General features: G+C 36.8%; 1 protein-coding gene across 15 annotated transcripts in view; it reads left to right on the forward strand.

Annotated features, from left to right (window-relative positions):
• ank1a (ankyrin 1, erythrocytic a) overlaps nucleotides 1-14,282 on the forward strand; it is a 79,255-nt gene that overhangs the window by 61,126 nt on the left and 3,847 nt on the right. For 11 of the 15 annotated variants that reach the window (XM_084113620.1, XM_084113623.1, XM_084113614.1 and 8 more), the window contains 4 exons: nucleotides 1,445-1,775; nucleotides 6,626-6,709; nucleotides 8,757-8,900; nucleotides 13,456-13,553. In XM_084113620.1, the coding sequence (XP_083969746.1) occupies nucleotides 1,445-1,775; nucleotides 6,626-6,709; nucleotides 8,757-8,900; nucleotides 13,456-13,530 (634 nt within the window). In that variant the 3' untranslated portion in view covers nucleotides 13,531-13,553. Of the gene's footprint in view, nucleotides 1-1,444; nucleotides 1,776-6,625; nucleotides 6,710-8,756; nucleotides 8,901-10,766; nucleotides 11,823-13,455; nucleotides 13,554-14,282 lie in introns of those variants that run through there. The other 4 variants (XM_084113624.1, XM_084113622.1, XM_084113616.1 and 1 more) reach the window with 4 other exon arrangements.

The following is a 14,282-nucleotide window of genomic DNA, read 5'->3' on the forward strand; positions in this document are numbered from 1 at the left end:
CTATTTTAAAGACATGCATGTGTATGTCTCATTTTTATGCATGTAAAATTCAATATAGAGTCTACCCTGACTGAGGTCTATACCAAATGACTCTGACCAGCAATAGTAAATAGCAAATCATAGTTCTTCAGTCTTTCTTCTGAAAATGTAAGTGCCATTCATTGTGTTTGTCTATGGTACAAGTTGTCAAGTGTGGTTTGTAAAGTAATCTAAAGGCTCTTGGCTCTGTAAAGAAAAGGATCCCATCATCCCACCTCAACTTCATATTGCAATAATCCTGAGTTTATCTTCAACAAACACACATGAACTTGCTAATCTTGGCCTCTTGAGAGCATGTGACAGGAAGTAAGTGTGCAAGACTGTCCAATGCTAAAATTCAGTTCCCATAATGCACATTAAATCTCTAATACGGCTTCGGAGTAGAATTTGAGGCTGAGAGTATCCCATCATTCATCATGTGCAGGGATTTGCGTGCCCTAAAACTGCGCAAAATTGTAAGTTAAATTTAATAGATATTACAAATAATTTGGTTGTTAAATGTAGTGTTGCATGTTGTGTTGGTGCAGAGATGAGTAGGTGTATTTTTTAAAACATAAGGACTAACAGACATGTAGAAGTTTAGTGCTTTAAAACGTACTGAGAATCAAAATGTGGATATAAACCTCAGCAAGAAATGTAAAAAATTTTAACTCTATGTTGTAAGTGTGTCCCATGGAGTAATCAAAAGTTATTCATGCCCACTTGAAAACTTTGGCCAAATAGTCAAGTCAAGTCACCTTTATTTATATAGCGTTTTTTACAACACAGATTGTTTTAAAGCAGCTTTACAGAGATAACAGGAAAATAATTCAATAAAGTTTGTTTCTAGAAGAAAATAGCGTCACAGTCCAGCTTAAGTAAGTTCAGTGATGGTTCATTTTTGTTGTAAAAAAGTTATTAATTTAGTTCATTTATATATATAGCCGCTCTGGAGAAAACCGCAATGTCATCGTCCAGCTCAGCTCAGTTCTCATACAGTGGTGTCAGTGCAGGCAGATCAATAATATTGTTGAATATTAAATTAAATGTAAATTAAATACTGGAAATGTAAGTTGCCAAGTGGTCAAATGCAAAGACCGCAAGTGTGGATATTGGGACAAGCCCCTAGAACTATCTGTGTTTCTTTGCAGCAGAATAGAAATAAGGCTATACTCATACACTCTAAAAAATGCAGTGTTGTTTTAACCCAAATTTGGGTCAAATATGGACGAACACAACTGTTTGGTTAAAAAATGTAACCCAACTGCTGGGTTTGTCCATATTTGACCCAATTTAACCCAACAGTTGGGTTCACCCATATTTGACCCAAATTTGGGTTGAAACAACCCTGCATTTTTTTAGAGTGTAGTGATTACTGCTGACTGCATTGTCATTACCTCTTCTAATTTTCTGTCTTGTTTTTCAGGTTATGTGGTGGGTCGTTCCTGTCTTACCTGCAGGATCAGGGGTCTCCCGGTTGGCACTCGCCCCCAGATCCGACCCAGAACCGAGTGGGGTCTCTACAATGCTCCCTTCCTAGACAGGCGATCGAGTCCATGATGTCCTCAGTGCGCGCCGCAGTGGACTGTGACTCTAAGCTGGCCCAGGAAGCCCTGATCGAGCCGGTGCGGGACATGGGGCATTCGGAGATCATCCACGGGCACTATCAGGGGACTCAACCTTTTGAGAAAGGACTAGGGTTCCCACACAGAACAGCTAACATTCGGGCTTGGGAGGACATGCGTCTAAGAGGACAGGTAAGAGAACTTTTTGATTTCAAATTTGTATTTAATTTGTGATGTCACATATCAAGCACCTGCTGACTGTTTTTGCTTTGACCTGCAATGGTGTGATGGATGAGGTTGACTTCATTGCAAGGCTGTAAACATTGGGAGGACCAAACCAATCATTCTCTTAAAAGGATTTAAGAGAACAAAAAAAAAGGCATGCAGCATGTTTGCCATTAAATGCATTTTGGATTGATCTATCTTTGGGGTTTAAACTGAAAAAAAGGTGTTTTAAGTCACAGACAATTTTGTCACTGCTAGGATTTGTGTTATAGCAGTTCTCGTTCATTTCTGTGGTATCCACAAAAAGACAACTCTTGTACAACTCTGACTGCATTTCAATGACGTCAAGGCTGTAATGTGATTGGTTATCAAGGCTCACGTGATGCAATCACGCAGTGGTCGAGATGCAAATGTTGGTATCTCCACGTAAAAAAACATCTCTGCTTTTCTCGCAAAATTCTTCTTGAAAAAGCATTGTCGAACCTAAAAGTAAGCTGTAGTGACATTGAATCATATTGTTACACACTTTTGTAGTTTTTTGACAGAAGGCTTGGTTTGTGTGATTTGGTTTAATTGAACAAAATATTGCATCAGGCAGAGAACGTAATGTAGAGGAATTGCTTGTAGTTGATGTACTCTGGGTTTAGATTCCAACTCTGTGCTCCCTCTTCTTTAAGGATAAGCCTGTATCCATGGATGCTTGTTTCCACCACAGAATAAAACATTTTAAAAGATAAAACGACTTTTTATCTCACAATTGCGAGTTAACATCTCGCAATTCTGACTTTTTTCCTCAGAATTGAGATTATATCTCACAATTCTGACTTTATATCTCCCAATTGCGTTTTATAAAGTCAGAATTGTGAGTTTATTTCTCTCAAATCTGACTTTATAACACACAATTGCGACTTTATATCACGTAATTCTGACTTTATAACACAATTGCGACGTTATATTACACATTTCTAAAAATTCAGATGAAAAGTTTTGGATAAAAAAGATTTAAAAACTGTGGTGGAAACAAGCTTCCATATATATCAGTTGTTTTAATATCATGTGACGAGATTGGAAAAACGGTGTGCATTTATGCATCATTGGACTAGAGGAGGAACTGGGGGAAATAACATGTGGAAGAAATGGTAAAACATGACATTATGTGGAGTGAAACTCAAGCAGTTGGTGGGAATATTGGACAGCTGTGATTAGTGTCAGTCCGACTGTATTGTGCTATAAATGCCCTCTGTGACAGACCATATTACTAGTGACTATTAAAAAACAAGCCCAAAGTCACTTATAGTAGCATACATGGATAATTGGCTTTATTCAGTAAAGTCATTGCTTACAAAAGCATTTATTTCCCTAAGGCTGTGTGTACAATTGTTTGCACTTGCTTGTGGTGGCACACACACACACACACACACACACACACATACACAGCCAGCCCTAGATGGACACACAACCCATTGGTTTCTAAATATAGATCTTGTCTGCTTCTGTCATCTAAAGGGCCAATCCTGCTGCAGTGGCGAATAGGGGAGGAATATTATATATGGATTTGAAAGGCATGGACAGTAAAGTCAATGATCTCTCAAAGACATGTAATGCTGTTACCAGCTCTGAAAATGGCGTTTAAGAAAATGTAACAGGAAAATAACTGACTTTGGTATCATTTGCAGGAAAAAGGTTTATATTATAAAGGTTTATGATGCTGCTGATTTCCACACAAAATAAAAAATGCATGGTCAGAAATGCACTTACAATGTACAGTACACTACTCTTCAAAAGTTTGATATTTCAATAGTCCATATTAGACATTCTACTAATTATAAGTAACTACGTGTCAGCTAACTCGCACTCTAATGACTGGTGATGACATTTAGTAGAATGTCTAAAGTGGACTATGAATTCTTTCAAAATTTTTAAAGAAATTCATATTTTGCAAGGACACATTTAGTTGATCAAAAGTGCCAGTTAAGATATTTATAATTTTACAAACGATTTCTATTTCAAATGCTGTTCTTTTGAACTTTCTATTCATCAAAGAATAATTATAATAATTAAGAGCTTGTATTAAAAACTGATTTTATAGTTAAGTCATGGCCATAAACTGTACAATTAATGTAAGATTAATGGAGAGAGCAAAATATTACTTTAGGCCATGATCCTTGTCTTTTATTCCCACCGTAGTCAAATTGAAAATGTCCTGGAAAATGATCGCTGGAAAAGAGTGGGAACCCTGATTATATTTTAAAATATATTACATTAGATAAGTTATTTTAAAGTGTAATAATATTTCACAATTTGACTGTTTTTACTCTGTTTTTAGCCTTGGTGAGCAGAAAAGACACTTTCAAAAACATTTAAAAAATCTTACCGATCCCAAACAGTAAGTCTGAGGGACAACCATTTTTATTTTTATTTAATTAAAATGAAATTTGGGAGAGAAAAAAATCGGACAAAAGTTTAGATTGTGAGATTGTGTCTGCAAGCTTTTGCTTAGTTTAATATTACATGTAAACCAAAGGAACCTGGTGTGAAAATGCGGTTGTTGAAATGTTAGCAGCTGTTTGTTCACTCACATAGCCTACAACAAGAAAGTTGTCCTCACATTGTGGGTATTTAAAGCATAACAGATCACATGTGCAATCGGACACTGGACAGAAGGGAGATGTTTTAGGAAGGTTGAGATAGAGATAGAGAGAGAGAGAGAGTGCAGTCAAAAAAAGAAAGCTAAAGCCAACCACATTCCCAACACAGCTGACCGAATGAGGAAATAACCGGAGAAGGAATGGTCTCGCATTAAGAACTGCCTGCTTTCTTCAAATGAAAGCTGTGGAGAGAGTGGAAGACTGAAACTAGGGGAAGATAACATCGTTCCCTGTCTCTCCGGACCTCGGCTGGCTGGTGGAGTGTGTTTCTGAGAGCCCGTGAGAGAGCGAGCGCTTCACTATGTGGGCACTGGTGACTGAGCTGCTCTTCAGCTTCGTGTTGTTGGCCTTCATGGTCATCAGCTGCCAGAACGTCCTTCATATCGCCAGCAGTTCAGTCCGATCGGTCCTGGCCTACATCCACACTCAACTGGACCGTGAGCTGGGTGAGAATGAAGGTGTGTCTGACGAAGAGGAAAACGTCACCACTCGAGTCGTGCGCCGCAGGGTTATACTGAAGGTACTGGCGATTGCTGTTTAATACGGAATATTCCTTGAAGATGCTACCCTAAAAAAGTGGCTTCAGCTGTTGTAAAATGTGCAAGCTTGTAAATCTAAAGGATTACAATGATACGTGGGTGCTTGGTTTCAGTTTCATTTGACCTCATTTGAGTGCACTCCTGCAAACACCAGTGGTCTGCAAGAACCACAAATAATTGATCCGGTGTATGAGATACTTTACAGTGAATATTAAAAGAGCTTTGTATTTAAAGTAGGTCTGGTCACTGACACATGCTGAATTCCTACATTCCTCATAGACATCTTGGCTCTTGTCACATTGCTGTGGGTTAGATTTATGCGGTATATCACAGATTGACACCTTTTCCTTTCTGTTGAACTCCTGAATGAGACTTTTAGGGCTTTTAAAGGGGTCATGGCATGCTTTTTTTGAAGTTCACTTGGAGCCGGTTTACACAGAACACGTTTTTCCATTCCACTGCGCTACTTTTCCATTGTTTTTCAACGTAAACGTGCACTAGACATACGTGTTTACCACTGTGCTCACATCTCAAGTCTTTTGCAGCGTCTCGTACATGACCTGTTATTCTAAAAACATGCCGTTTCAAGTTCAAATAACTTTTTTTCTTCTTGCGTTTTTTTTTTTTTTTTTTCACTGCGCTACTTTTCCATTTTCAATGTAAACGGGCTAGACAGAGGTCAGAGGTCTTTTACCATTGTGCATCTTTTTCCAGCGAAAAACACAAAGGAAAAACATTTCCGTTTGTAGTACATCGTTGTCGTGTAAATGTGCCATTAGATTAATTTATCTTTTGTTTAGATGTAAATTGCAGCCATTTTTACTCAGAATTCCAACAAAATGTAATGATATGGTTCCTGAGCCTCTTATATCATATTAATATGTGACCCTGGATCACAAAACCAGTCTCAAGTCGCATGGGTTTATTTGTGGCAATAGCCAACAATACATTGTATGGGTCAAAATTATCGATTTTTCTTTTATGCCAAAAATCATTAGGATATCAAGTAAAGATCATGTTCCATGAAGATATTTTGTAAATTTCCTACCGTAAATATATAAAACATTTATTTCTGTGAGTAAATGCAAATTTAAAGGAGATTTTCTCAATGTTTAGATTTTTTTTGCACCCTCAGATTCCAGATGTTCAATAGTTGTATCTCGGCCAAATATTGCCCTATCCTAACAAACCATACATCAGTGGAAAGCTTATTTGTTCAGCTTCCATGTGATGTATAAATCTCAATTTCAAAATTGTGACCTATGTGACTGGTTTTGTGGTCCAGGGTCACATATTTGCTTCGAGAGGTGCTCAAGATCTCCCGGATTACAATCAAATATGTCGAATATGTTTATTACAGAGAGATGAATAATCCCCTTAACAGCACCTTTAATATTAAGCGGTGAAGGTGTGAAATCTGAAACCTGAGAAGGTTCATATAATCATCCAATCAGAGAGAAGGAATAGTGATGCACTGCTTATTGTGATGGCCAATATACTATGAATCATTTTGACCATTTCTTGAAAAACTACACACAGGACTGTTGCGAGCAAGTCCAATCAAAGAGCGAGTGAAGCACCCAATGGAGCATGTCGCCCTTTTAAGTTGCTTTTGTCATATCTCACCCAGGGTGATGAGGCAGAGGATCTTCACGGAGAGCAAGTGAGCGAGGAGCAATTTACAGATGAGCATGGCAACATCGTCACCAAAAAGGTCAGCGGTCTCATCCTGCTTTATTCCTGTCATTCACCACTCATTGCCATGTAATATCCATCTCAAATCCGTCTCAGTGATCATTTCGATTAGCTTTGCGAATTGAAATGATTCAGTGTTCGGTTATGCTGGGTTGGGTTTGTTGCTCTGTTCCAAAGCCTAAAGAGCTGACCGCGTAGACAGCATTTTAATGCGTTTAATGGGGCTGTTGTGTTAAAATGTGTCCCACCTCATTTAAAACCAAATTCTATGGCAGCATCTCACGTATCCTTATCGGAGAACACAATCCCAGAATACATTCTGACAAATGTAAAAATGTGAATGAAATCGTTCAAGATGGTGTAGAGTGAAATAACTAATGGACCCTAGAATGAAAAAAAAAATATATATATAATGTGCATTTACAACAATACTTTGTGTTTGGCATTCAATTTATTAAACTAGTGTTTTGTAATACAACATTTTTTTAAATAAATGTTACATCTTTCTCTCTTCTGATCAGCCAATCTCTATATATTTTTTTTCCTCTTTTGCTCTTTTGGAAAGTCATAGAAACTCTATTTTGAACTTTTTTCTTTTGCTATTAGAGCAACACTTTATTTTACAGTGTGATTGTTACACGTTACATGCAGTATTACTAGTAATAACTATAAATTATGCATAATTACATGCAACTAACCCTAAACCAAACCCTAATCCTAGTCCTAACCCTATGGTAAGTACATGTAGTTACTTAATAATACTCAGTACTTAAATGTATAATTACACTGTAACAACAACACCTTAAAATAAAGTGTAGCCCAAAAATTATTTTTTATATTATATTTTGTAGTTTACGTTCACCACGATAGAAGTTTACCCAACTATGATGACTTCCACTTCTGAGAACCTCGGAAATGTGAAAAGGGTTCATATGCTTATATTTCATCAAATACTGAACTTTATAAATAAATAAATAATAGTTTGAAGATTTAAATTATCCAATAATTGTATGTACAATGTATTTGTTATGCTATGTATTTGTTATTACTGTACACTATTTAGGCTTAAATTTAAGATTTATGCATTTGAATTACACAGTTTTAAATTAAACAAACTAATAAATTCAGTTTGATGCATATTTGTCAGTCATACGTAAATAAAACAAGAAACAGGTCACATTTCTGGACTCAAAAATAGAATGGCAGAGCCATATAATATTTCCAAATAATATTTCCAAAATGCATTTATTCAAATTGCTTAGATTCAGCATATATTTGTTTATCATAAAAACGATTAAATGTGCTCTGTTAAAAACAATGAACATGGTTTAAATCTGGCGAGCTGTATAACAAACAATATTCAAATAGTTTAAATAAGATTGAAACAAATTGGGTTTATATATATATATATATATATATATATATATATATATATATATATATATATGGTGAATGTGTATTTAAAACACATTCAGTTTATTAGTACTATTACAGAATTCCTAAATGTTTCATTTATGTATGACTGCATTTTATTAACAATTCAAATACATAAATCTTAAATCTAGGCCTAAATATTTTTTACATTTATTGTGTCGTTAACTTAGCAACATGCCCTTCAAATTCTTTCGCAGTTGACCTTAATTGTAAGGTTAATTGACTCTACCAATTATGCGCTATATGTGAGAGTTACTGTCTACGTAAAGTGTTTAAAATCAGCCACATGTGGGACTTCATTTCAGTAAAGATAGTGTCTGTGTAGGCAGTAGACAACAAGGCAGCTCACTAAATTTTGGAACAGTTCTTAAAGTCAACATGATTCAATGGCGATTAGCAAAGAAACGTACCATAATTTCGAGATGTTCTTGAGGGTGAACTTGACCATCCAAAAATAGATGGTTTGCAATAACTCACCTTGATTTTAAAAGCAACATCAAATTATACGTTTCCTTCGAAAGTCATAACTTTTGCATGTTTCTTGCATTGTTTCTCATCTCTCACCTTTTTTCATTTCTTCTCCTGCTCCCTCTTCATGTCCACCGATTCTCAATGATCTCATCCATCCGTAGATTGTGAGGAAGGTGGTCCGGAGAGGAAAAGGGGAGGAAGGGGTTCAGGAGCTCATCATAGAAGGGCTGCCGCAGGAGATCAGTGAGCCAGACGTTGATGGAGAGCAGTACATGAGCTATGCAGTCCTGGGCCGTGACAGCAAGGTGGGCTTTTGAGTTAGCAGAGCTGGTCACACTTTATATTAAGTGTCTTTAACTACTATGCATTTACATTTAAATTAAACATTTGATACAATGCACTTATTGGGCCCTATCATACAACAGGCGCAATGCAGTTGCGCACAAAGTGTATTTTGCTAGTCTCAGCCCTACGCAGTTATCATTTTCACGTCCTGCGCCCGTTTGCGTCCATTTGTGCGTCCATGGGCTGCTGGTCTGAAAACGAGGTGTATTCGTTCTATTTTGAGGCAGCTGAAATAGACTGAGCCATTGACCAACTGAAACCTGGGGCCGGTTGCATAAACGGCTAAGACTAGTCTTACAAGTTAGTCGTCCATTTAAAAAAAAAAAAAATTAAAGACTGTTCATAACTTTTGAAGTCAGTTACATAAAAACACGATTTGTATAATTTAATACCGAAAAGTAAGACTGATTACCCCTAACTAACATTGGTCATTCAAACTCTTAAGATAGTCTTAACATAATAGCTATATTTATGCAACTGGCCCCTGGTCTAAAGTCAATGGCGCAGTATTTGTTTTGTTATTTAAAGAGCGCGTTAGTAATATGAGCCTATAGGCGGGTCCACAACGCGCGCACACTTTGTCCCGTAGATGGTCTTCTTGCACTTTAACCTTGTGCACGAGCAGATCCTTCTACTCGCTAGAGAAGCGTTCAGTTTTTACGCTTGCAAATTCCGTCATGTAAATAGCGAATCCACCATGGCGCGAGCACAACTGGCTTTTAAAGGGAATGGGAGATGAGACTCTGATTGGTTTATTGCACGTTACGCCCAAAACACACCCATTACTCATTAAGAGAATCGGGACAACCATTTTAGACCATGCGCCGGGCTCGCCGACCATTTTTCCCGTTGTTATACTAGCAAAAGTGGATTCAGACTAAGTGCACTAGTGCCGTGTGCTAAAGACCATTCGCTTAGATCCTTAAAATAGAGCCCATTGTGTACATACATGTTGGAGTGGAGTTAGACTAGTCAACTAGTTGGTTGCAAAATTTAAATTAGTCGTACTTGTATTTAAAAATACCTGCATTTAATTACAGCTGTAATCAATTTCTGGAATTACATCTATAACCACTCTGTTACATCTTAACCCACTCTTAAACTAACCCATACCACCAAACCTGTGCCTAACCGTACCCGTATCCCACCTCAAGTGTCAATCAACACAATAAATGCTTTACACCTAACAATTAAAGGAGCTGTATATAAGATTGTGGCCAAAACTGGTACTGCAATCACTTTCAAATTACTGTAGAGCGGTGTATCCCCTCCCCTTCCCCCCTGACTCGAGGTTGCCAGATAGGCTGCAGGATCCAGCAGGAACGTTTGTAGCTGCAGCTGTGGTAACTAGAGCAGAGCTGGCAACCCGGATGCCGAAACACAACTGACTTCATGATTGGTAGATAGGTGGAGGGTGGCGCTTCAGGTCAAACCACAACATGACAACATCAACATCAGTTGAGGGCTGCAACTTCACTTTTTAAATGACAATATCCTGGCCGGACTACTGTTGTCAGTGATATAAGTATTTGAAATGAACATGATTTCTTAATGTCTAGTGACATATCAGGGCCATTTTATGATTAATTGAAATACATTTCTTACATACAGCTCCTTTAATTTTTTGATGTAAGACACCTAATATAAGAATATAGCTGTTAAAGACACCTAATATAAAGTGTGAGCGCTGGGCTTGTTGCACCAGGACTGATAGGATTTGTTTTGAAGAGGAATATGTAAAGTGCGAGATGGTTGAATAAAATCAAGGCTCAGTAGACCAGGAGAACACCAAATACATAAATGCATACTTTTTCTTTGCATTATAGATCTTATAGAAGATGCAGCATATACATGTGATCCACATAAGAAGATTATAATGTATCTGCAAGAATGTGCCATGAATCATTTAAAGTTGCAGAAATTGCTTTTGTATGGAAGAAATAGAGTGAAAATATTGTGGCAAGTGTCAGAGGACAATATATGCTCTGGATAATGTGAGAAGCTTGTAAGCCTGTAGATGCACCTTTGAAACTTTATTAAAATTGTCCTTAATATTAGACATGTTCAGCTTTATTATAACTGTGCTTCATATTATTGATGGCTTAGTATCATGTTAGGTAACACTGGTCAGAATTGAATTGATAATCATATCATTGGAGTTTAGTGTTTAGTTTCTCTCAATGTATCATCATACTTTCTCTTGGGCACTTTTGTCATTTCCTGATTTTGTTTCCGTTCAAAAAGAGGAATCAGTCAGAACCGGGATTTGGTGGTGAACAACAAATAACACTGAACATTGCATTTTAAAGGCCTAATGTGGTGTCATGGTCACACTTTAGTTTGGGGAATACACTATGACTTCTGCCTCAATAAACTCCTAATTTACTGCTTATTAATAGTTAGTAAGGTTGTTGTTAAGTTAAGTTATGTTTAGGTATTGTGTAGGATTAAGGGATGTTGAATATGGTCATGCAGAATAAGGCATTATTTTGTGCTTTATCAGTACTAATAAACAGCCAATATGCAAGCTAAAAGCAACTAGTTAATAGTGAGAATTGGTCCCCAAACTAAAGTGTTACCGGTGTTATTTATTAGACTGAATATATCTGGTTGTATTCTGCCATTCTACTCTACTCAGACTACTATATCTGCAGTATTCAGTATGTACTCTGCATGTTATGCAAACAATCTGCATGCATGGATTACAGAACTATTACAACCCCCAAAATATAGCGTATGCAGAAGAGCACACTGGGAAAAAATGAGCTTCTCTTTCCAGTGTTAAATAAATTAGGAGCTACATCTTTTTCTTGACTCCTTATTTAATCCGATTGACAAATGGTGAGACTTTTTTCACAAAATAAGATTATTATTTAAATTGAATTTAATATAGGCAGAAGCTATTTGCACAAATTGCAATAAATGCTATTCACACAAAGTGTAAATAGCAGTATTTTCTTTGCACTAAGTGTAAATAGTATTTAGATGCTATTTGTACTTGGCAGATATTGTTTGCACCTCAGTGTATTGTAGTAATTTATATAACAGTATGCAATAATAACAACACGTTAACACATTATATTTATTAAAATCATAATTGGATGCCTCCTTATTGGGACATTATTGCCCTCCCCTATACCTACGCCTAACCCCGTACCCGATAAACACTTTATTCCCACTATTAAATATCCTTTAGGCACTTTATTTCCACTCTTCAAGTATTTTCTTTGATTTTATTTCAAATAAACTCCTCTCTGAGCTGATATGCGATGGGAAAAGGGAGAAGAATGGGTTGGGAATAAGACGGATTTGAACTTGGTTCATTTGGTTGGTTGTCAACTCAACTCAAGTCAAGTCACCTTCATTTATATTGCGCTTTTAACAATATAAACTGTTTCAAAGCAGCTTCACAGTGATAATAGGAAATTAAAATAACAGATAATGTTTTGGCTTTACAGCAGCTCTAGAATAAAGTTATTGTCCAGCTAAAGTTAGTTTTGATTACTGCTTAAAAACTTTTGCACTGAATACTGCATATTGTTTCACACACTAAGCTTAAATTAATATGCACTGTGTAGTGTATACTGTGGAGTATGTGGTCAGCAAAACATTAGTATTCCATTATGAACATATTCTGCCTTGTAGACCCTTGAAGGTTTTGAGGAAATTACATCACCAGGTTGGTTCATATGTGACCCTGGACCATAAAACCAGTCTTATGGGTAATTTTTTTTAAAATTGAGATTTATACACTATATGAAAGCTAAATAAATAAGCTTTGCATTGATGTATGGTTTGTTAGCATAGGATAATATTCGAAATTAATGAAAATCTGGAATCTGAGGGTGCAAAAGAAATCTAAATATTGAGAAAATCTCCTTTAAAGTTGTCCATTTATGTTGGCGATTGTGCTGCATTCACTCACAAAAATACATTTTTTATATTTTTAAGGTAGGAAATTTACAAAATATCTTCATGGATCATGATCTTTACTTAATATCCTAATGATTTTTGGCATAAAAGAAAAATCTATAATTTTGACCCATACAATATATTGTTGGCTGTTGCCACAAATATACCCGTGTGACTGGTTTTGTGGTCCAGGGTCACACATGTGATTCCTCTTTATGAGCATCCCAGTTAACCCTCACTTCATTTGATGTTCATTATCATTTGTTTACATATGATTTATGTCAAGTTTCCCTGTATACGCTCGACTTTAATTAAACTTCTCTTTGCCCAGACTGTGAATGTGCCCGTCCTTCTGTGTTCTGATGCTATTTACTTTTTTTCTCTTTATCCTATCCCATTTATTTCCCCCTGTCTCTCTTCCCGTTCTCACCCGTTCTTTGTTTTGTGTGCTCTTGCACGTTCTGCCTATATCTCTTTTTTCATTAACACCTCACCTAATTGTTTCACTCTGCCCTCTCCGTCTGTCCCGTGACCCTTCTTGTTTCTACTCGTTCACTCTCCCGTTGTCCTCCCCTGGATGGTCCCGTCTGCTCTCCACCGTAGCCGGATGTTGTGGATGTGAAGAGGGGAGGTGCTCAGATAGTGAAATGTGCGAGTCTACGGAGAGTAAAGCAGTGAGTCTGACTCGCGCCTCCCTGCAGGTACAGGACATTGCTGCACTTTGTGCTAATGTAATCCTGCTAACCAATGGGATTCAGTCGTCATTCTGAGCCATAAGACTGTGGTGCCATAGGTCATTACCAGGACACGGTGCCATTTATGACGGAAAATCCTGGTATTAGGGACCACGATTGCTTCCCCAACAATATTCAGACTAGTGATAAAACAATATGGGTTTCTCAGTTGGACAATTCTCAATCTATCAATCAAGTAGATTCAATGTGTTTTGTAATAAATCACATATTTATCATTTAAACATTATTTTAAGCGGAGTGGAAGATGCCACCGCATCTTCCAACAGAAGTGCTGGGACTATGAAAAATGTAGCATTTTTCCAGAAGTACAATCTATTTTGGGGAAAAAACCTTGCATAGGTATCGAAAACAAGATATAATTTCAATAAAATCTGAATTTGGGTAGAATGCAGGGTTTTGATTTTGGTCATTAATTTGACAAATTGACTGACATTCTGATATAAAACAATAAAATAAATAATGTGACTACATTCTGTATCTTTTTCTATAGAAATATCTATATACAAGTCATGAGGATATAACGCACCGTTCCTGAGAATGATCCAGGTATTCTAGTTTTTGGCTGTCTGAATATTTAAACATATTCAGATAAATCAAACTATCGAAAACTTAAACATACAGTAGTATTTCATTATTAAGCAGTATAGAGGCCATAGGAATGTAAATATATAAGGA

The sequence above is a fragment of the Abramis brama genome, assembly GCF_963993115.1.
Source record: "Abramis brama genome assembly, chromosome: 5".
NCBI classification, from domain to species: Eukaryota; Metazoa; Chordata; class Actinopteri; order Cypriniformes; family Leuciscidae; genus Abramis; species Abramis brama.